The sequence below is a fragment of the Propithecus coquereli genome, unplaced genomic scaffold, assembly GCF_000956105.1.
Source record: "Propithecus coquereli isolate 6110/MARCELLA unplaced genomic scaffold, Pcoq_1.0 Scaffold40, whole genome shotgun sequence".
In the NCBI taxonomy this organism is placed as follows: Eukaryota; Metazoa; Chordata; class Mammalia; order Primates; family Indriidae; genus Propithecus; species Propithecus coquereli.
Window position 1 is genome coordinate 1,700,179 of NW_012149730.1, and position 23,310 is coordinate 1,723,488.

At 38.0% G+C, this 23,310-nt stretch overlaps 1 protein-coding gene across 1 annotated transcript in view; it reads left to right on the top strand.

Moving 5' to 3' along the window:
• The window catches only part of CRYBG3 (beta-gamma crystallin domain containing 3), a 119,357-nt gene that overhangs the window by 8,680 nt on the left and 87,367 nt on the right, over nt 1-23,310 (top strand). Inside the window, exon 2 of the mRNA XM_012652802.1 lies at nt 12,668-12,734. Within this exon, the coding sequence (XP_012508256.1) occupies nt 12,668-12,734 (67 nt within the window). The remainder of the gene's footprint in view (nt 1-12,667; nt 12,735-23,310) is intronic.

The following is a 23,310-nucleotide window of genomic DNA, read 5'->3' on the forward strand; positions in this document are numbered from 1 at the left end:
ATCATTGTAGCTCACTGCAGCCTCCAACTCCTAGGCTCAAGCAATCCTCCTGCCTCAGCCTCCCAGGTAGCTGGAACTACAGGCACGTGCCACCATGCCCAGCTTTTTTTTCTATTTTTTATAGAGACAGGGTCTCACTCTTGCTCCAGCTAGTCTAGAACTCCTGACCTTGAACAATCCACCCACCTCGGCTGCCCAGCTAATTTTTTTTATATATATTTTTAGTTGTCCAGATCATTTCTTTCTATTTTTTAGTAGAGACGAGGTCTCGCTCTTGTTCAGGCTGGTCTCCAACTCCTGACCTTGAGCGATCCACCCACCTCGGCCTCCCAGAGTGCTAGGATTACAGGTGTGAGCCACCACGCCCAGCAGTGTTTTTCATTTCTTTATTGCTGCTACTTCTAGGATGCAAAAACATTTATAAAACTACGCGCTTTTTTCCACACCATTAAATCACATCTGTTTACCCTTATGCCTTCTAAGACCTTTCTCTTGACCTCTGTCTGGGTGTGCCTTTAATTTGTATATTAGAGCCCCTATTTTCAGACTTCATGTATTCCTCTTTCTTGGTTAACTCTCCTTTTTTGTATATCCAACAAGAAAGAGTGCATGTGAGATAAATTTTTTTCAGCCTTTGCATTTCTGAAAATGCCTTTCCTATTCTTTTAAATGATAGTTTGGGTATAAATTTATAGGATCAAATTATTTGCTCTCAGGGTTTTTAAGACATTATTCTTTTTCATTCTGTGTGGTTGAGAAATCTGATGCCAATCTGATTTCTGGACCTGTTTTTGTGATTTATTTATTATCTTTGTGAATTTGGAGAATTTCGAAATCACTTTTTAATCCAAGATCTACAAATGCATGGTAATCAACCATACATAGTCCTTTATTATTCATCTTGCTGAGCAGTTGGCAGGCTCTTTCATTTGAGAGACTTATGTCTTACCATTTAGGGTGGTGAGTTTTGTTCAAGCTCCCTGTTTGTGGTCTGTGCTTTGTATACTTCTATTATTTTTGGTGTTCTGGAGCCTGGAGACATTTCTTTTAAAAATTTTTCCAGTATCTTGCCAAATGTCTATATAATTTGGGGGTATGAGTTGGGGTGGGGGTTAACAGATGTTCTATTAGTCCCTATTTCCAGCCATGTGCCTCATCACCTACTTGGACCTCTAAGTCTGAGATTTTTCTGGAGTTGTATCTGGATACACTGAAATGATAGTTTCCTCTTCTGCCTCGATTTACATTGCAGTTTTATCTTTTTTTTTAAACATTTTTTATTGATCTAAATAATTATACATATTTATGGGGTATATGTGATATTTTGTTACATGCATATATAGTGGGCAAGGGAAAACTTCCCCTTTGCCCTCTGTAGGTTTACTGAAAAATCAAGTGACATAAGGAAGATTAATGGGAGAAATGACATACAAATTTATTAGTGTACCTGGGGGCAAAGCAGAGACTACCCATTATCCCAGAGAGGTATAGATGTTTATGTACTCTACTTCTTAGTGGAAAGGGGGATGGAGAAATGTGTATGATTGAGTAAATGATGTTTAGGGGAATTCCATGGGCTTCAAGAACTACAATGGCGTGGGACAAAGGCTGTTGGACCAGCAGGGCAGACAGTGATTTGTGACAAAATTCTGTCCAGGTACGTTGACAGACTTCAGTCTTTCTTCCTGCAGTGTGAGTTCAGCTAATGAAAACTGAAGGAAGGGACCAGAGGCAGTTGCTTTCTTCTTTGGCAGGTCCTTTAGGCAGATAAGGGCACTTCAGAGAACAACTTCATTCTGTGCTTTGAGAGAGACACACGCTTGGAGAGAGGGAAGTTCAGAGAGACCTTCAGCATGTCACAGCACCATATTTTGGGGTATTGGTGTCTGAGTTTTATCTATGTTTAAAATTTTTAATTGATACATAGTTGTATGTATTTTTTACATGTGATATTTTGTTGCATGCATACAATATGTAATGATCAAATCAGGGTATTTACGATCTCCATTACTTTGTGTTCAGTGGGATAGTAGGGTCATTATAGTTAAAAATAGTATATTGTGTATTTCAAAATAGAAGATTTGAAATGTTCCCAACATGAAGAAATGATAAAAGTTTTGTCTATTCTGAATCATTCTTCTGCCTACTTTTCTCTCCTTCAAAAATCTATCTCATGAGTGCCTTTACCCTTCCTCTTGTTACATAGTAGCTTATTTCCTCTTATTTATTGGTTTATTATCATTTTAGTGAGACTTTTCAATGGAATAGAGTTAAACATGTTCATCTCTCCTGCTTTTCCAGAAGTAGCTAGAAAATTTATCCAAATATCATTGTTGCCAAACTTTTTATTCTTTGAGTATAAATTGAACCCTTTCACTTAATCTGTCAACAGTGGCTCTTAGGAAACAGTTGCTAAAAGATTACAAAACAGAGGTTTCTTACTGTCTTATTCTGTTTTGTGTTGCTATAAAGGAATGCTGGAGGCTGAGTAATTTATAAAGAAAAAGAGTTTATTAGGCTCAGGATTCTGATGGCTGGACATCAAATTGGACATCTCCATCTGATGAGGGCCTCAAGCTGCTTCCACTCGGGGAAGGCAAAGGGGACCTGGCATGTGCAGAGATCACAGGCAAGAAAGGAAACCAGACTTGGAGGTGCCAGGCTCTTTTTAACAACCAACTCTCAAAGAACTAATAGAGTGAAAACTCGCTCACCCCTGCCCCAGGGAGGGCATTAATCTATTTATGAGGGGTCCACTCCCATGACCCAAATACCTCTAAAATTGGGGTTGCATTTCAACATGAGGTTGGAGGGGGCAAACATCCAAACCATAACACTTACATGTTTATAAAATCAGATATTATGCTTTCAGTGCTAATTTCAAATAAGCTATTGGAACAAAAATATAACTCACTGTGACAGGCAGAGTTTGAAGATGGCCCCCGACATATTTATAAAAAAAAGTGAAAGAGAATATCTTTTTTGTGTTCTTTATGACAAGCAGCACAAATGGCAGTGCCAAAAATGACATAAAAATGGTATTTGAGCGCTTTCACAAGATTAGTTTCATGTAATTTCTAGAAGATTTGTTAGACATTTCTGCTTTACTTCTTGTATTAAAATTTATACACAAAGTGGATACTACCTCAGTGACAGATGATAATTTCCTTATAACTACCATGCTTCCTATGACAAGAAATGAAATATTTTGAATTTTATATTTTAATAACTGGAGACAGGTTAGGTGAGATGTAAACTCTCTTGCCTTTTATTGTCTTATTAAAGCAACAAGGAGCATACCTGGGCTGGAAGAGTGGCATTGTGCTATTTATTAGTCAAAGCTGAAAATGTGAACTCTAATAATTCTGTTTCCTTGTTCTAAGGCAAAAAAGAATCTTATTTGGCAATGTTGTATATACTATGATACAAAGAAATTACCATTATGTAAAATTTGTGGTAATAGTATTTTGTTATTTAAATTCATTGCTTGCATTTTTTTGCACTGACTTGTGTTTGCTTTCTTTTTAATCAACTATAGTACTTTGCACTTTTTTGTCTTTTTGATAGTAGTATATGCTTTTGCAAAACAGGTATGAAATTATAAGAGAATCAAAAAGAAAAAGCACATTCATGACCCTACCCACTCAGAGACATGTACCATTCTTTCAAATCATTTCCTCTCTGTGTGTCTAAATATGCTCATGTCTACATGTCTAAATGTTTTTAAAAGTAAAAGTTCTCTTCAGGATTTTGAAACTGGAATTTTTTCACTTAACAATATTACTTTAACATTTTCAACAATCGTACATATACAAATTATAAAAAATAATGTAAAACTTAATTCTTATAAAAATCTTAATTGTGTCATCACTTTTCTGAATCTGCTTTGAATATCTAAATGGCCAAATACAAGCTCTGCTTACATAGCGCCTGTATTCTAATGCAGAAGGTCAGAAAATAAATGATATAAATTAACATATAATGTGCTTTGAAGTAAAAATAGGGTGAGGGAAGGGGGCACTATGGACGTGGTGAGTCTAGGGTAAGGTGTAGACAGGGTGGTGATCAAAGGCCTCTATTGGATAACATTTGAACAATGACCTGGATGATATCCGGGAATGAGGCATGAACAAGCCCGAGGAAGGAACTTTCCTGGCAGAGGGAACATCCACTTCAAAGGTCCAAGGGCAGGATCATGTGGCACAGATGCCAGTGTGGACAGAGACACAGAGTGGAAGGAAGAGTGGGTATCTGTGACTTGGGGAAGGGAGCTCAGACTTGATACGGTAGGACTTGGTAGGCCATAGAAAAGAGTTGAAATGGTGTATTTACTTTTTGCAAGTATCACTTGGGCATACGTTTATTTGTGTATGTGTGCGTCTGTTTTTAAAGTCGTGTATTGTCTGTTTATGTTTGGAAGAATCTACAGAGGAGGAAGGATTTGAGCTGGAGGTGAGGTCAGCTGAAGTCAATCTCTGGGGCGTTCTGGGAAGGCACAATCTTGGGTCTCTAGTGCCCTTTGCTCAGGACAGTTTGTCAAATGATACATGAATGAATGCCCTATTGTAGAAAGCAGCTGGAATACTGTTTTGGGTTCACATCACAGCAGAATATTCAGGGTGTTGATTCTTGTGAGGTGAGTCACAAACATTCAGAACCTGAAGACTGTGAGTAGATGGAGGACTTTGGGGAGAAGAGGGCAGTCACTCATGACAGGTATGTGGTAGACAGCTCAGACACATCCGACATACTGAGATTGTCACTTTGTAGCCTGCAATCGAACTGTAATTATGGGTCTTGTTTTGAGGGGGTGAGATGGGGGAACAGAAAATAAAGCAGCTTCAAGGTAGATACATAAATTATAGGAGAGGTCTGACATTATGGAGAAAAGGAGTGTCAGAAGTCTATGATTGCAAAGCAACTGAACCTCATAATTAGGTCTAACTTGCCCCTCTCCTCCTGATTTTTCTCCAGAGTTTTGAAATCATTCAAATGCCAGATGTTCGAGCTAAAGTACATGCTGTTTGAGTGCCTTAAAATTGCAGCTTGTAGTTACCTTTTAATTTGAAGCCCAGAAATAGCGCCATAACCACCTGTTTTATATTATGTTAATGGTCATAAAAAAAAATACAAGTACCACTCTACTGCTGACAGTCACCATTTGTGAATGGACAGTTTTCCAGATGGTTTTTTGTAAATCACTGGTGTGGAACTCTGTCTTTTTGCCCATAGAATTGGACTTGCTGGATGTGGCTTCAGGACAGTGCACAAAAGTCAGTTTAATCTGTAACATAACTGCATTGTCATATCAAAACAGAGAACTACAGAGCTTGTCATGTGAAGCCATGTTTCTAAGAAAAATATCCCCATGGTAATGTAGATGAGACCCCTGTGACCTTCGGGAGAGTGTGGGGATAAAGTCCATACTATATTTAAGGACACAAGTGAGGGCTAAGAGGATGGAGTCTAAGGGAATAGAGGACAGGCTCCCAAGGGGACCTCAGTAACTTAGAAATAAAGGACAGTAGACATTTTTGCCTCTATCATGATGTCCTGATGCTGGTTTTGATTCTTAGTTGGTTTCTTAGTAATAGTCTTTCTCTTCTTTTACCACAAAAGCCTCAGGCTTAGTCTGCCTGCTGCTTTTTCCACCCATCCTACCACTGTAGATCACTGCAGCGTGGGATTTTAGATCCGGCAGAGATCTCTGATCAACCAGCCTGACCCTTTCAATTTACACAATTATAAGCTCAGATCCAGAAAGAAGATGCATTTTGACTAGAGTGCATTTTGTCCCTAATGCGCTGTCACTGAAACAGGCAAATGTCAATTTTAAGTTTTTGTGAAGCATTTTGCTGTTAATGACAGTGGGAGAGAGGGAGTAGGTAGGTGAAGATCCCTTCTGGTTCTGTATTATTTTTCATTTAGTCCAAGGGAAAGTCTCACTGGGAGGACTGAAATATGATTTGATCACATTTCAGGAGATGGCTGGTTTCTGGCTACTTCTAGGGTTTCACCACAGGAGTTGGGTCAGGTAGGCTCTGAGGCGAGGAGCAGCCTTCCAGGGAGGGAAGGCCTAATGAAGTTTCCGTAGAGGGAGAGATGCTGCTTGGTGGACCAGGCTTCTGGAACTAGCAGAGTTTTATATTAGTAGAGTAAGAAAAAATGATGGAGAAATTTGTCTTGGTTCTCTTTCCCTGTCCTCAACAATATTGCTGGTTCCTCTACTGCAGAACGCACCTTGTGCGGTGGAAGTGAAAGTCTCCAGTGGGAAGATAATTTCAGGAAGCATCAGGCTGAGTGGGATGGAGAGGAAAGAGAGAAGGGACATCTTCAGCAGAGGACCCTGCAAATGGTGAAATGTCCCATGGACAGTGGGTTGAGGGTGTTGTTTAATTAAGGACATTCCCAAATTAGGGACTACCTTATGCGAAGTGACCTTGTGTTTTGGGGATGCTCTGAATTACGATCAGTGATGTCATTAGCACCAAAGATTGCTTCCTCTCTGGAAATGGCAAGAAATCATAGACTCCAGCATCAGAGAGAAGTGGGCAAGCCTCCGGAAGATGGTTATGGAAGCTGTATTTAGGTCTTTAACACTTCTAGATTTTTCTGATGCAGCCACAATTATGATGTGTGAGAGAGAGGGCATAGGAGGAGGAGGTACCTAACATGCGTTTTCCAGGAGGAAAGGGGTGAAGAACTTTACTTTCCCTCACTGTGCCTTCACCACTCTCCTCTGTGCAGACCCAGTGTTCCTGTGAGTCCATCCTATGGCCATCAGGGAAGTTGCTTTCTTACCACATGCAGAACTGACTCTGGGGGAAGCCCAGCCGTTTCCCTTGTGCTTCAGTCTGTGGTATGGACTGAGAGAAAGCGATTTTTTCCTTTTTGGTCCTACTCTGTATTTTCAGTGCTCTACTTGCTCATTAGGGCAACATCTCTTGCCTGGGGCCAGGAGCTCTACTTAGCAGTAGTGTTGGAAAATAGGTAGTGTCTCACATGAGTGAATTTTGTAAAAATTGTTACCTATTCTTTAAGTATCAACACTTAATGCATTAAATAGTGTTAAGTGGAGATTAACCTGTCCAGATTTTTCTCTTCCCTGTAAAACTATTAGTTGTTGGTTTCAGCTGAGAGAGGCTCTCAGACCATTGTTTATCAATAATGTGGTCAGAGGGTGAGACCTGCATTGGAACAACCTGGTGGTTGAAAATGTAGATTCCTGACCCCCATTCCAATGGGATTCCTTGACAATCAGGCCTAGAACTCTGTTTTAGAAACAGTTGCCCGGGTGATTCTGATGCATGTAGATATAGGTTCTGAAGGAGTGAGGGCAAGGACCTCGTCTGGTTCACTCATCGTTCAACTCCCAGCACCAAGAACAGTACCTGACGCCAGTGTACGCTACACATCTGTTGAGTGGGTGAGTGAGTTCTTGGGCCCAGTTTTCTGCTACTTATCTGCTATTGCTTAAGGAATCTTATTAGAATTTTATACAAAATAAGAGTATAACATATCTAAGTGACAGATTAGGACCTCCCCTCTATGTAAATTACTTGAACTTTAGAATGTTAAAGTGACCCATATTTTTTTTACGGCCCAGAGTTTTGTTTTATTAGGTTATTAAGTATGAAATGCTTAAGTACTGATTTCCTTAAGTACTAAGCCTGACAGTTGATATCTCTGACATTTCAGTTTGACATTTTTTTATTTTTATGGTGAAGATACATCCTCATTCTTTCAAATGCCTGGTTTGGCTTATGATTATCTTTTAAGTGTGTTTTTTAGAGCAATTTTTGTGAAACCAGGGATAAGTCAAAAATTCACGTTATTTTTGAGTATGAGATCCTTTGTGGAACCAATACTGCACGGATAGCTCCACATATCAAAGAAGTGTTTGGGAAGGATATGGCTAATGAATGCACAGTATGTCAATGGTTTGAGAAGTTACGTTCTGGTGATTTTCATCTTGAAAATGAGCTACATGGGTGACCTGAGACCAATGTGGATGATAATGAGCTGAAAGCTATAGTGGAAGCGAATCCATCTCAACCTATGCGTGAAATAGCAGCAAGGTTTGATGTTCCTATTCCAGCAATATTGAACCATTTGAAACAAATGGACAAAGTAAAGAAACTGGATAAATGGATACTGCATGAATTAAATGAGCATCAGAAGAGAAATCATCTGGAAGCTTGCCTTTCTTTGCTCTCATGACATAAAGGCGAACCATTTCTATGCTGTATTGTTACATGTGTTGAAAACTGGATCCTTTTTGACAATCGCAAGCGTTCGGCACAATGGTTGAATAAAGATGAAGTGCTGAAACACAGTCTAAAACTGAATATTCATCAAAAACAGCTAACGGTGTCTGTTTGGTGGTCCAGCACTGGTATTATCCACTAGCTTCATGAAACCTGGTCAATCTATTACAGCAGATGTCCACTGCAACCACTTGGATGACATGATGAGGCTGCTTGCTATTAAGCAGCTGAGATTGGTCAACAGAGACAGTCAGTCCTCTTGCAACACAACTCTCGACCACATGTCGCACAAACAATGCTGCTCAAACTATAGAGGCCAAACTTGGAAACTCTCTGTCATCCACTGTATTCACCAGCTCTTGCACCAACTGCCTACCACTTCTTCCAGGCTTTGGACCACTTCTTGCAAGGGAAAATATTTAAGTCCCAAAAAGCCATGGAAAATGCCTTTCGCGATTTCTTCGCCACTCGCTCTCCAGGCTTGTTAGCTGCTGGCATAAACAAGCTACCATTAAGATGGCAAAACTGTGTTGGTAGTTTAGGTGCATACTTGGATTAATTGTACTGCTTCTTGTTTGAGATATAATAAACTACACTTTTGATTTGAAATCAGACATTGCATATTTAATAACCTAAAATATTGTATATCTGGCACAAGGTATGTAAATTGCCATAAGTTGTATTCCTTGTTTTCAACTGTGGTCTCAATAAAGCTGCTTTAAAAATGAGGAGCTTCTCTGTTACATTGACCTTCATATTTGAGCCATTTTGAAAGATTAATTCCCAGATTTTTCCTAGCTAAGTAAGATGAGGCAATTCAGAAAGGCAAGTAATTTTATTTGTACGTATGTGTGATTATGATTCCTGCCCCTCACCCTCTGCCATGAACAAAATGTGTGCTTTCTAAAAATATTTCTATTGAAATATTCCTGAGTCCCAAAGGGGGTTAAATTGTGAGCAAACAATAGGAACGGATTGTCGTTTTTCATGAAGTTTGAGATGAACATGATTCTCTTTCCCTTATTTTTAAGAGTCTGAAAGTACCATTCCAAGCCTTTTGAGTCTTTTCTATTATTTATTTTTTACTAAATAGACATCTAAGTATCCAGCGTTTGAAGTATCTTTAGCTACTGTGTTCTTATTTTTTTATTTTAAATCCACTGAAAATGACCTTGTTCCTTTGAGTAATTTTTTCCTACGAGCCCCATTCCCTGCTTTATATCTTTAGATAAAGGTGGTGCAGAATAGGAATGGCCGGTATATTCTTTAAGATACTTATATACTACCCCATTATGCAAAAGAGATTAATGTGTATTATTACATTGTCCCAATGGAATAGTGTTTTCCACTATGAAGGTAAGCAGGCACAAATGGAAATTCTGTTATATTCTTTTTATTCCCTTCACAAATGATATTTGATTGCCTTTACAGTGCCAGGCACAGTGCTAGGCTCTGGGATACAGACATGAATGATACATTTTCTGAATTTCATAAGTTCGTATTCAAGTTGGGCAAATGGACAACCAACTGTTACAGTAAGGAGCAGTAAATAAATGTAGGAGAGGTATTGCTGGCTGTAGTGGGAGTGCAAAAATATACAAGCGAAGCTGGAACTGAGTGGGTAAAGGATTAAGAGTCAGGTAGAGGAGGATGTTGCAGGCAGGGGAAGAAAGTGGTTTGCTAGACTGTGAACTTGGCATATTTTAGCAATATTAAGTGGTTCTATGTGACAGGTGTATCTGGATCCAGGTCATGAATAACTCTCTATATTTATGCTAAAGACTTTTCATTTTATTCATCAACTGACAGAGATTTGTTGAAGGATTTTTGAACTCAAGAATGTCATGATTATATTATCTCTCACTTTGACCATGGGAAGAATGGATAGAAGCAGAGCAATTCTAATGATACAAGAGACCAATTAAAGGATTCTAATAATGTAGAAAAGAAGTGTTAAAATCATTAACTAAAGCAATGATTTTTATTGCTAAACCAAAATTTTAAAATGTGTTGTTTGCTTTAAAACTCAACACATTTTAAAATTTTTATTTAGCAAATAAGAATCATGGAACTTAAACATGGGAAATAAATTCCAGAGTTTTAAGTGTCAAATAACATTTCTTTTGGTGATTTTAGCTTTCAGTTCTTTTATTGTTTGTTCAATACTTATGTGCTGATTTACTGCTATGTTTTTCTGGAATTTTTGTGTGTGTTTATAGTATGTACTTGGAAGTAATTACAGCTACTTGAAAAGACTGAGTTCTGCCTTAATCCCATGAACTCAGAGCTGCATTTTCTGCAGAGCTTTTACTGTTTTACCATTTTCATTTATAGTCTCAGGCAGTATGTTTATAGACAGGTCTGTAAACACTGTAATTGAAGTAGAATTTTGGGAATCTTGAAGCAAGATTCTACTAGGAGACTAAGTGGCGGTTGTATGTTTACATAGTTTTTAGGTAGGTTATTCAAAATAGATTGTAGTTAGAGAATTTACTTATGAAATTATCAAGGTCAGTAATATTCTTAATTATATCCCAAAGCCTTGTAATGTGCTATTTCTACATGTATTTTGCCAGTCCATTTTTGTTGATTTGATCTTAAATAGACCAGTATCAATTCACATTTAATTAAAAAAAATTAATTGTAAACAACCTTGTGGCAAGAGATAAGACTAGTAAAGAGCAAAAAAAAAAAAAAAAAAAAATTAAAAAAATAAGAACCTATTCATTTTTAAAATAGCAACCACTAATTTTATATCTATGTGTGTGGGTTAGAATTCTGTATTGTACAATATTGTTTTTTACTTTTGTCCTCTGATTTTTCCTATAGAATTTTTCATGTGTTTAACATACAGTTCACATTTATTTATTTATTTTTTTGCATACTTCCTTTTCCTATTGATAGTTAAAAGCTTTAGGAGCCTGGCCTGTCTCATTGGTCCATATGTTCCTACGTACAGTCTGGGACTTAATGACATTTTAATCCATTGTATTTTCTAAGTGTACATGACTTGTCTTCTGTTTCTGTCTGGATACTCTGAATAGTGGCACTGGATCTTATGGATAGAAAATCTAAGTAGCATAAATCCTATCCTCTCTTTCCATCCCATGTGCTTTGGGATGGCCTTCCCCTGATCTGAGCTATGAGCATTTCCTCCTTTACGGTCCCTCTACCATCAGTGAGCAGGATTCCACCCTCTTGTCCACTCTCAAGCACCTCCCCTTATCCCTTTCCTGAAGGCTTTGAAGGCTTCCTCGCTGCATGTAAGACAAAGATCAAATTCTGTAATGGGTCGGACCAGTTCTACTTAGATTGGCACCCAATGACTTCTGGTCTCATTCTCATCTCTTGCAGGATTACCTCTGCCTGTCACAAGTTCTATGCTCCAGTCTTACATTAAAAACAAACAAAACGTGGTTTTGCGATAATGCCATATTCTCTATTACTCCCTGCCTTTGTCCCTCCTTTGAGGGCACTTTACTGAGTAGGCAGAATCAGTTGTTCCTTATTTCTTCTATGCTCCATGGGATTTTGTTCATTCAGCAGTTATAGCTCTTACCAAACTGTATCCTTAAAAGTTTGGGTGTCAGGTTCCCCAGCTAGACCGAATTTTGCAAAAACCCAGACCTACTCATTTTTATATTCTTAAGGCCAAGCGCAGTCCTTGGCAGGGGGGAAACATCTTTAGAGTGGAGCTGCTTCAATGCTTCTCAGGTTATGAAAGTATGAAAATGAGATAATGTATAAACATAGAGATAAATATTAAGATCTAAAATGCGTACATGCTGATTAGCAAAGTAGTTTATGATGACATCTCATAAAGCACCTGTGAAGGTATTCCAGACAAAAGACAATCAAAAGTCACTATCTGGGAATCTGATTTTTAAGGTGCCATCTGGAACACACTCGGAGATAGGTAAGCCTGCATCTATTTTTGAGTATTCCCAGAATTTACTAGATGAACCTATATGTTTATAATGATTTGCTGAATAGAAATGGGTTCTATTCCAAATAACACTCAGCATAGGCATTAAAAAAAGATCAGGCTGTGTAGAGCTTTAGTATAAATAAAATCTTAGAGTGCTAGCACTTTCCAAGGTTATGATAGTCATACATTGGTGCTCCTTTGTTCAGATGCATCATTACTGTGATGTTGATTATCAATATGAGAAAATATAAAGCATAATGAACTCACAAAAATTTCTAAAGACCGGATGAGCATTTTTGAAGGCGTTTTTCAAGTGTAGAGATTCAAATCAATATATTCTTAGTATAACATTTTATGTATGAATCTTCGGGCATTGCCAATAATGGGCCTTTCAATTTTTTGTTTACAGAAATTCTATGAGTTTAGTAATTCTATTTTAATTTCAAAACAAACTGTGGTTTTTATTTTTCAGTGTTGAAAATGAACCCATGAGCGCAAGTCAGAAAAAGGAAAATGTACTTTCATCAGAAGCAGTCAAGGTACAGTTTTAAATTAATATTATTTTATGTCAAGCAGATATTTTTAACTCCTGTTCATTCTTCCTTTTAGATTCTGTCATCTTATTTTACCTTTCAAAAAGAACGCCATATTATTACTTTATGTGGAAATCCAGCGAGCTCTGTGGGACACTTGCATCAGGAAGTGGGAAGGGGGAGGAGGGGAGAAGGGTCCTGAGAAGGGAGTGTGCAGAGTGGGGTTCTAGGCTCTACCACTAACCAGCGGTGTGGTCTTCAGCTGAGGCATTTAACTTCTTTGTGCCCTAGTTTTCTAATCTGTAAATTGGATCATATCACCTCCACAGTCTCTTTTCCCTAGGAAGTTCAGGGATTTATGTCATGTTTTCTGAAATGCTATAGACAGGTAATAGTACTTGGAGGGGGTTAGAAGTTAATAACATGTTCCTACATGTCCTTGCTACGTGTTGGGTATGTTTGGTCAGCTCACATCTAAACTGTCCTTGGCTCCTACAGGACAAGCACATAAAGTATATGAGCTACACACCTACCTGGACAATTATCCATGAGTAGTTGAAAATCCTTGAAAATTGCTAAACCTTGTAAACCTCTTTTTTTATTCATAAGTGCTTTTCTAGAAATTTGAAGTTTCCAATTGCTGGGTATGTGATCATGTTTTGGTAGCTGTCCCATAATCGTGGCTTTTTGTACCAGCTGCTTTCTTGTAACATGATTTGTGGCAATCAGTCAAGGAGAAAGTTTGTACTTTCCAGGGATTTCAGGATATATTAGCTTGGTCAGTGGAAAGACCAAAAAAAATCATCTGAATTCTTCATTACTGATATGTTTAACATTTTAAAAAACTATATAAAGTCTGAGTGCATTAAATATGGTAAAGATAAAATTGTTTTCATTCTTTTTTTCCTGCCTTTCCTGTCATAGTAAAACATATAAATATTTACTTTATCGAGAGAAAAAAATCAGCACCGCCTTGCTTCCCTTTCCTTTGTGAGTTTGACTTCTAAATTCTGCTACCAGTGGTTGTATAATATCTCTTACCTACTTCTCTTCTGCAACCAGTTGTTAGTCACCCTGCTGGTTTACCATCGTGTGGGCTCTGTAGCTCCCTCCTCTTCTTCAGTTTTTGCTTGCCTTGAGTTGCTCAAGTTACTAAATATTTTCACTTCTAATGCTATGTATGAAACTTTGCCCTTGCGTTGTTTCTCAGGAGGGCTGTTACTACTGAGATCTCAAACTTGGAAGCTTCCTTGGTTAACAACTTTTGTCATTCCATCTCTTAATCCCTCATTGCCTTTTAACTCACTCTTGCCTTCCCCAAGCCTTTCTGCTTTCCTTGCCCCCTTCTCTTCTCTTGGTCTCTACTTGTTTTGCCTATTCAGCCTCTACCTGCTGGTATACTGTTTCAGCTATACTTACACTAAAAAAAAAAAAAATCTTCAGTCTTCAAATTTGGATGAATTCAGCTTCTTATTTACAATAGTCCTGTATTCTAGAGATTTGCTCTAGAAAGTCACATCTTTGTGGATTCAGTAAATATATTAGGCTATTAAGTATGAAATGTCCGATTTCCTTAAGTACTAAGTTTGACAGTGTTGACATCTCTGACATTTTGCTTTCACACTCTTGTTTTATGTTTATTGTGAAGGTATATCCTCAGTCTTTCAAACACATGGTTTGGCTTATGATTATCTTTCAAATTTTTTTAGAGCAATTTTTGTGAAACCATGCATAAGTCAAAAATTCATGTTATTTTCGAATATGAGTTCTGTGGTGGAACCAATGCATCGTAGACAGCTCAAAATATCAACGAAGTATTTGGGAAGGATGTGGCTAATGAACAAACAATATGTCAGTGGTTTGAGAAGTTCCATTCTAGTGATTTTAATCTTGAAAATGAGCCATGTGGGCAACCTGAGACCGAGGTGGATAACGATAAGCTGAAAGCTGTGGTGGAAACAAATCCATCTCGACCTATGCATGAATTAGCAGCAAAGTTTGACATTACTATTACAACAATATGGGACCATTTGAAGCAACAAGTGGGCAAGGTAAAGAAGCTGGATAGATGAGTACCACGTAAATTAAACGAGCATCAGAAGAGAAATCGTCTTGAATCTTGTCTTTCTTTGCTATCGTGACATAAAGGCAAACCATTTCTACACCATATTGTTAGTGTGATGAAAAATTGATTCTTTTTGACAATCACACGCATGCAGCACAATGGTTGGATAAAAATGAACTACCAAAATACAGTCCAAAACCGAATATTCATCAAAAACAGCTAATGGTATCTGTTTGGTGGTCCAGTGCTGGTATTATATACTACAGCTTCATGAAGCCTGGTCAATCGATCACAGCAGATGTCTACTGCAACCAATTGGAGAAAATAATGAGGATGCTTGCGATTAAGCAGCAGAGATTGGTCAGTAGAGACAGGCCAATCCCGTTGCATGTCAACGCTTGACTACATGTCACACAAACAATGCTACTCAAACTACAGAGGCCAAACTTGGAAACTCTCTGTCATCCACCGTACTCACCAGAACTTGCATTAAATGACTACCACTTCTTACAGGCTTTGGACCACTTCTCGCAAGGAAAAATAATTCAATTCTCAACAAGCTGTGGAAAATGTCTTTTGCGGTTTCATCACCTCTTGCTCTCCAGGCTTCTTTGCTGCTGGCATAAACAAGCCACCAGGAAGATGCCAAAATTGTGTTGATAGTTTAGGTGCACACTTTAATTAATTGTACTGCTTCTTGTTTGAGATATAATAAACTAAACTTTTGATTAGAAATTGAACATCTGGGCCTCCATGCTAACAATCTTTCCTACCCATTCTTAATATCTTGGTCTTGCTAACAACCTTTTCTGTTTGTTCTTAATATCTTTTGAGTGCCCAGAATAATTTCATTTGGGGATCTGGGACCCTAAATAAATAGCACTCACAGTCATGAGATTGTTTTTCTTATGTTTGAGGCTATAGGGTTACTTATACACGGACACTCCAGTTATTAGCCCATAGTAGAAAAGACCATAGCACTCTCTCTGGGATAGCCTGAGCATTTTGGCCCATGTAACTTTTTTCTTTTTTGGGAGCAATCTTCTGGAAACTACTGGAAGAATTCCTTCAACCTAGCCATGCAGACCCAGTTGTTCAGGGGTGGCTGCTACCAGGCATCAAAACAAATGTGTACTTTGGTAATGTCAACAGTCAGCCCTATGCCTTTTTAAAAAAAAAATTAGCAATAACATTTATTATCTTGCTATTTTGAACAGTCTCAACTGAAAATTTTTCATTTAGCAAGTGGCATAAAGCAATGCTATTTGTTTTCTTTCTAATGGAGAGTTTCTTGAAACAGCATTTTAATGCAATTTGACATTTCTTGCCGTGCTTCTATCTTGTTTACCTGAATTTTGTAATGTCTTTTGTTATAAGGAAAAAAATGTGTAGTATTTTCAAGTCTGAATTATATCAAATTTATATATAATAAATATAGCCTTATATATGTTGTCTTTTTTGACCTTAAGATACCAAATCGAGATGTCAAAAATTGTTGATTATAAGGCAAGTTGGAGCTACAAAAATTAATCCTATTTTTAAATTAGAAACTACATTTTATATTCTTTCAACATCATTAAATTCTTGATTCTTAAAATCCCACTTATATGCTACACAAATTTTGCTGTTTTGCTAACATTGGTAGCTACTTCTAATGCTTGGATCTGTTCTAGTGGAATATGTATTTTGTTTATATTAGGTTTTTATATCTAGCTGGAGAAGCTTCCAGATGTTTAGTCCACATTCTGCCATTGTCTTGCTGCCTTAGAATCTTGCTGCATTTACATTCATTTTTATTTAAAAGAGAGGGAAGAGGGAAGACATGTTGTTATGCCTTGCTCCCTTTTACCTATTTCAGAGGAATATCCATCGCTTTCTTCCTTCCAAGGCTAAACTCCCTCAAGCCTCCTCCCCCAGCCCCACCCTGTACCAGTACCAGCAGTGTTGATGTGCTTACTTCCTTCCTTCTCTTGTGCCTTGCTTGGGCTGCTTCCATCCTTCCATCTTCACTGACTTCTTCCCATTTGCGTCAGTTCTTTGTGTTTCTCTCTTAGTATGTAATATTAAAAACAATGTGTTTTGTTTTTTTTTTTTTTACTTTTTGTGGGTCTGATTTCCTTTCCTTTCAGTCTTTCATTCCACTTTACTCCTTTTACCCAAAAATTTCTTATGAAAGTCTGTATTCAGAACTGTTCAATTCTTAATGCTTTCTGATCTGACTCCTGTTTCTTTTCTAGTTCCCTCCAACGTAGGAAGCCTAGTACTGTGCCTGGCACACATGTCGTGGTTGCTGAATATGTAGTCATTGAATGAATGAAAGCCATTCCATGAAACCAGTGCATTTGAGCTCACGAGTGACCTCTGGCTGACCACGTTTAGTGGCCTTTCCTTAATTCTTACTCTTTTTTTTTTTTTTTTTTTGAGACAGGGTCCAGACTAGACTGCAGTGGCATCATCACAGCTCACTGCAACCTCGAAGTCATAGGCTCAAGCAGTCCTCCTGCCTCAGCCTCCAAAGTAGCTGGGACTACAGCCTCTCGTCACCATGCCCAGCTTATTTTTCTATTTTTTTGTAGAGACGGGAGTCTTTCTCTTGCTCAGCTGGTCTCAAACTCCTGGCCTCAAGCAATCCTTCCACCTCCCAAAGTGCTAGGATTACAGGCATGAGCCACCGTGCCCGGCCCATTAATTCGTATTCTGTTTAATCAATTGAAACACTTGATCTTCCAAGTCTTACTCTCCTCTTTAAAAATTTTCAATTCCTACCTGTGGCTATTTCCTTCTCCATTTTTTTCACTGATTCTCTTCGGGATAAATAACCTGCCATGTGGATGGGGGAAGGTTACAGACTGATATCCAGTTTGGGGAATCTGTTTACAGACTGAGGCTGTAAACCATGAATTATTGGCAGCCTGAATCTACATAGCTATGCATACACCCACAGATTTCTAAATCAAGACTCATTCACCTATGTAGAAAAGGTAAACTGAGTTTTTTTGGGTGGAGAGGACCAAGGATCAGAGAAAGAAGCTTTGAGACTATTGGCCATATTTGAGAGCTGGATGGAGGAGATAGGAACAGTTTTGGAAACTGAGAGGGGACAGTAAGAATCAGAGGATAGAAGGTATGATGAGGTGGCAGAACTGGTGTGATGGGTACACCTGGGACAGTGGGGTAGAAGAGCTGGAAATGTGATCAGGTGTGAACACTGGGGAATTCCTGAACTTCAGAGTCAGAGGCAGTTAGGGTAAAGACAAAGGCCAGGGTTAGCCAAAGGGGCAGGCAGAGTGGAAGGGAAGGTCTTTAGAGTTGAGGATGCTAGGGAACCCGGTGGGGTGGGGGGTCAGGATGTTCTCAAGGGTTGGCCTTGTTATGAACAACGGAGCCAGCACCTGGGGCAGAAAGGAGACCCAATCCAGGTGCTAGAGACAGTAGAGCCACCTGACCATTCCCTGTTTTCCACTCAGATGCTTAAAAAACCTTTTTTAAATTGATGCATAATAATTGTACATATGTATGTGATACAGAGTGATAATTGATACATGTATATGTAATGACCCAGTCAGGATAATTAGCATATCCATCTCCTCAAACTTACTTCTTTTCGCTAGGAACATTCAAAATCATCTCTTCTAAGTATTTTAAAATATACAATAAATTTTGTTAACTGTAGTCACCCTAAAGTGCTATAGAATATTAGAACTTATTCCTCCTATCCATTTATAATTTTGTATCCATTAACCAACGTCTACCCCATCCCCCTTCCCCCACCCTTCCCAGCCTCTGGTAACCATTATTCTATTCTCTACTTCTATGAAATCAACTTTTTTAGCTTCACACATGAGTAAGAACATGCAGTATTTATTTTTCTGTGCTTGGCTTATTTCACTTAACATAATGTCTTCTAGGGTTTCATTCTTTTTTATGGCTAAGTAGTATTTTATTATGTATAGATATATGTCACATTTTCTTTATTCATCTGTTGATGGACAATTAGGTTGACTCCATATCTTGGCTATTGTGTGTAGTGCTGTAATAAACATGGGAATGCAGATATCTCTTTGACATACTCATTTATTTCCTTTAGATATATAGCCAGTAGTAGAATTCATGGATCATATGGTAGTTTTATTTTTAGGTTTTTGAGGAAGCTCCATACTATTTTCCATAATGGCTGTACCAATTTATGTTCACACTAACAGTGTATAAGAGTTCCCTTTACTCCACATCCTCACTAGCATTTGTTATTTTTTGTCTTTTTGATAGTAGCCATTATAACTGGGGTGAGATGATATCTCATTGTGGTTTTAATTTGCATTTCCCTCATAATTATTACTGATAGCTAAAGACTTAACTCCTGTCATTTTGTTAATTGTTTCCTGGTTGTTTTGTATATTTTGTTCCTTTCTTCCTCTCTTATATTTTATCTTTCTTGGAGGTTTTCTGTTGTGATAAAGTTTGATTACTTTCTCTTTTTTTGTATTTGCTCTCTGTCAGTGAGTTTTATACTTTTGCATTTTCATGCTGTTATTTATTGTTCTTTTGCTTCCAGATGTAGGTACCCTTCAGCATTTCTTGAAGGTCTGTCTAGTGGTGATGAATTCTCTTCAGTTTTTTCTGTATGGGAAAGACTTTCTTTCTCCTTCATTTCTGAGAGTTAACTTTGCTGGGTATAATACTGTATGATAGTTTTTTTTTTTTGGTTTTAGCAATTTGAATATATCATCCCATTCTCTGGCCTCTAAGGTTTCAGCTGTGGTATCTGCTATTAGTCTGATGGGGATTCTCTTATATGTGGCTTGATGCTTTTCTCTTGCTATTTTTGGAATTCTCTCTTTGACTTCTGACAGTTTGACTATAATGTGCCTCAGAAAAGATTTTTGTGAGTTGAATCTATTTGGGTATCCTTAAGCTTATTTGATCTTAATGTCCATATTTGTTGTAAGACTTCAGAAGTTTTCAGCTATTATTTCATTAAATATGGTTTCCATGCCTTTATCCATCTTTTCTCCTTCTGGAACTCCCAAAATACTTATGTTTGTTCCCTTAATAATGTCCCAAAGTTCCATGGGTGTTCTTTCTTTCTTTCTTTTCTGTTCTGACCGGCTTACTTCAAAAGACCTGTCTTCGAGTTCAGAATCTTTTCTTCTGCTTAGTCTACTCTATTGTTGAAGCTCTCAATTATATTTTTAATTTTATCCAGTGAATTTTTCAGCTCCAAGAGTTTTGTTTGGTTCTTTTTTGTATCAATATCTCTTTGAGTTTCTCATTCATTTCATGAATTGTTTTTCTGATTTCATTGAATTATCTATATTCTCTTGTAACTTGCTGAATTTTCTTGAGATCATTATTTCGAATTGCTTTTCAGCCATTTCATAGATTTTCTTTTCTTTGGGTCATGTTACTGGAGAATTATTTTGTTCCTTTGGAAGTGTCATGTTTCATTTTTCATGTTACTGTGTGCCTACATTGATGTATGCACACCTGGTGCAACAGTCATCTCTTCTAAATTTGTGGAGTAGCTTTCATAGAGACTTTTTCTTGTAGATGTGATCTATAGTGTAAGTTGGTTAGGGTGTTTTGGTTCTGGGTGAGTACCTAGTGTAGTATCCATGTGATTTCTTTGGCTGAAATCAACATCTGTGAGTGCCTCAGTGGCCTATATCGTGTATGTTTGTGCAGTGGTGTGGCTGCTGGGGTTACCGTTGCTGGTTGTAGTGGGCACTGGCAGCTGTTCTTGGGCCCTGGGGAGCATACACATAGCACTTAGCAGCTCCACTCGTCAAGGGGGCAGGACAAAATTCTCTACATCTTGACGTCGTTCACTAAGCTAGTCACCACACTGGTACAGCATTGGTGTATTTTTCACTGTCACATCTAAATACCTAGTAATAGAATAGTGCCTTGATGTTCATTATTTGTTTACTGAATACTTTAAAGTTTACATTGACCCTAACTGCTACTTGGGTCACCTCATTTTAGCCTATTGCTAATTTGGGGTTACATTCCTCAGAAACACTCTTCCAAATCTTCTCTAGTTTGGGAACCCAAATCCCAACTCCATCTCTGTGTCTCCCCTTCAGCTTGTTAGATAAGTCCTCTTACTTACTGACCTGAGAGCCACTTGTTGGACCTTATTTATTGTCTTCACTTATAGAATTTATCAGGCTTTAGCCATTTTTCTTCCCACTTTACTTGGAAGAGGAAATGTCCCTAATTCTCTCCAAAGCTAATACCTTCCCTTTATTATTAATAGAAGTATTAGAGATTATGCTGGCCTCTTTATCTTCTGCCTTTGCTTCTGGAACCTATAATCCATCTCCCTTATACAGTAGTCACTCCCTTTCCAACAAATATACAGCTGATCTACAAAATTGGAATAGAAACCCACTTCTGTCTTGGAACTTAAAATGTTGTCTTTTGTCTTTATTTTTTTCTAGTTAAAGATCTCTCAAAAGGGTTCTCTTCTATTTATGACCATTCCTATTTTCTTGCCATACCAACTGCTTAACACCTTGAGTTTGAGACTGGGCTTACAAACTCCTGGACTGTTGTAACTATTTTTTTTCCTGCATTTGTAGGCCTTTTCCATAGTCCTCATTTCTTCAGGTATTAATCTAACAAATACTGCAATGATTAAAACAGACAAAAGCCCTGCCCTTTTGAATTTTATGTTCTAAAAAAAGAAACAGCTATTAAATGTTATAAGGGTTGATGTAGGTTTATGGTTTGTGTGGGGTGTGTGTGTATTTACTAGTAAGTATAAGGAGAACAATAAAGCAGAGAAGGAGAATAGACAGTTTTAGAGTGGAGAGGTTTGCTATTTTAGATAGTGATGAGGGAACTTTCAATTAGGAGATGGTTTTTAAGTAAAGGTGTGGAGGAGATGGGGGGGAGTGAGTCATCTAGCTGTCTGGGGGAAGGACGTTCTAAGCAGAGAGAAGAGTAAATGCAAAATTCCCAAGGTAGGAGCGTGCCTGATGTTTTTGAAAACCAGTGAGGTGGATAATTCTCATCTTTCTTGAGTTCACAATGGCATTTGACATTCTTTAATCCCCTCTGTTTTAGAAGTGTTCTTTTTTCATTGCCTTTGAGACTAGTATTCTGAAGGGAATGACCTGGTCTGATTTTTGCCTTGTCCATCTCTTTCACTGATTTCTTCTCTCCTTTGTGCTTACTTTAAAAAGTTTTTTACCCTAGGGATCTTTCATTGGTACTTTTTTCCCCTCCATCCACTGTGTATTGCCAAATTACATTCTTTGACTGTGTTTCTGACTGTTTATCAGACATCTGAACTTATGCGTCACTAATGGACCAAAATTTCAACATGTTTGACATCTAAATAGTTTGTTGCACTTCCTTCCCCTCTCCCCAAAAGCCCTAATTCTCACTTCCTTTTCTATATTTCCTATATCCATTTTTGGCTTAACTACTGAAATTTTGGCCCACTTTAGAGAACCCAGTCATCTGTGACTGTTATTCCTCACCCTCCACTCCTCATTGGTCATCTTATCAACCTCTTTCTCTAGCCTCTGTGCTCTAATGTTCTTCAGCCACACCCATGCCATGATAAGCATACTTCAAACTTCCTTGTCTTTGTGCACACCATACCTTGTGTCTAGAATGCTCTTCTCACCCTTCAGGAGCAAGCTCAAATGTCACCTCTATGTAGTGGTTTCTCACGGTCCCTAATCAAGTTAATTGTGTCTTCCATTGTGTACATACCCCTTCTAAGCCCCACACTGTGATATAATGATGAGTAGCATATGAGATTGTAAGCTCCTTGAAGGCTGCAGCTAAATTGTATTAGTGCACATAATGCATGCCTATATTTCCCTGCATTGGGCACATGGCAAAGAGAGTAGATAGATGAATGAATTTGGTCTAAGGGTACTGCATTACAACATACTGAACATGAAGGAAAAAAATTAAAAATTCATATGATGCATATGCCTTCATCAGTAGCATTCATATATGCAGAATATCAGCATCTTTCAGGGCAACTGGGATTAATATTTTGTTAGTGTTTGCTTGAATCCTGAGTGCTTTCATTCTGCTCACTCGTTGGAATGATGGCAGTCTTGTTGGCAAGTAGACATAGGCCCCACCTAACGAGGGCCTGTAGCAGGCTGAACTTGCTGTTGTCTAGGCTGAGGTCAAAGAACAGCTGCTTTAGATTAAACATAAAATTTTAATTATGTAGATACATAATTTATTGTAGGTGTTTACTTTGAATGGTGGTGTTCTTTTCTACTAGTTTTTGTTTCTAAATTCAGAAATGTTTTTTCCTTGTTGAAGATATTTTAATTACTGGTATAATTTTCTCATTATAGCAACTGAGACATTTAAGGAAACTAAAAACTCTCTTTAATAAATTTATGATATAAGGAATCTGGAACAGCAAAGAAGCTGACAATTGAGGGGAAGGAGAAACAAGTGATTTTTTTTTTTTAATTATATAACTTTGGGAGGTTGAGGTGGAAGGATCACTTGAGGCCAGGAGTTCAAGACCAGCCT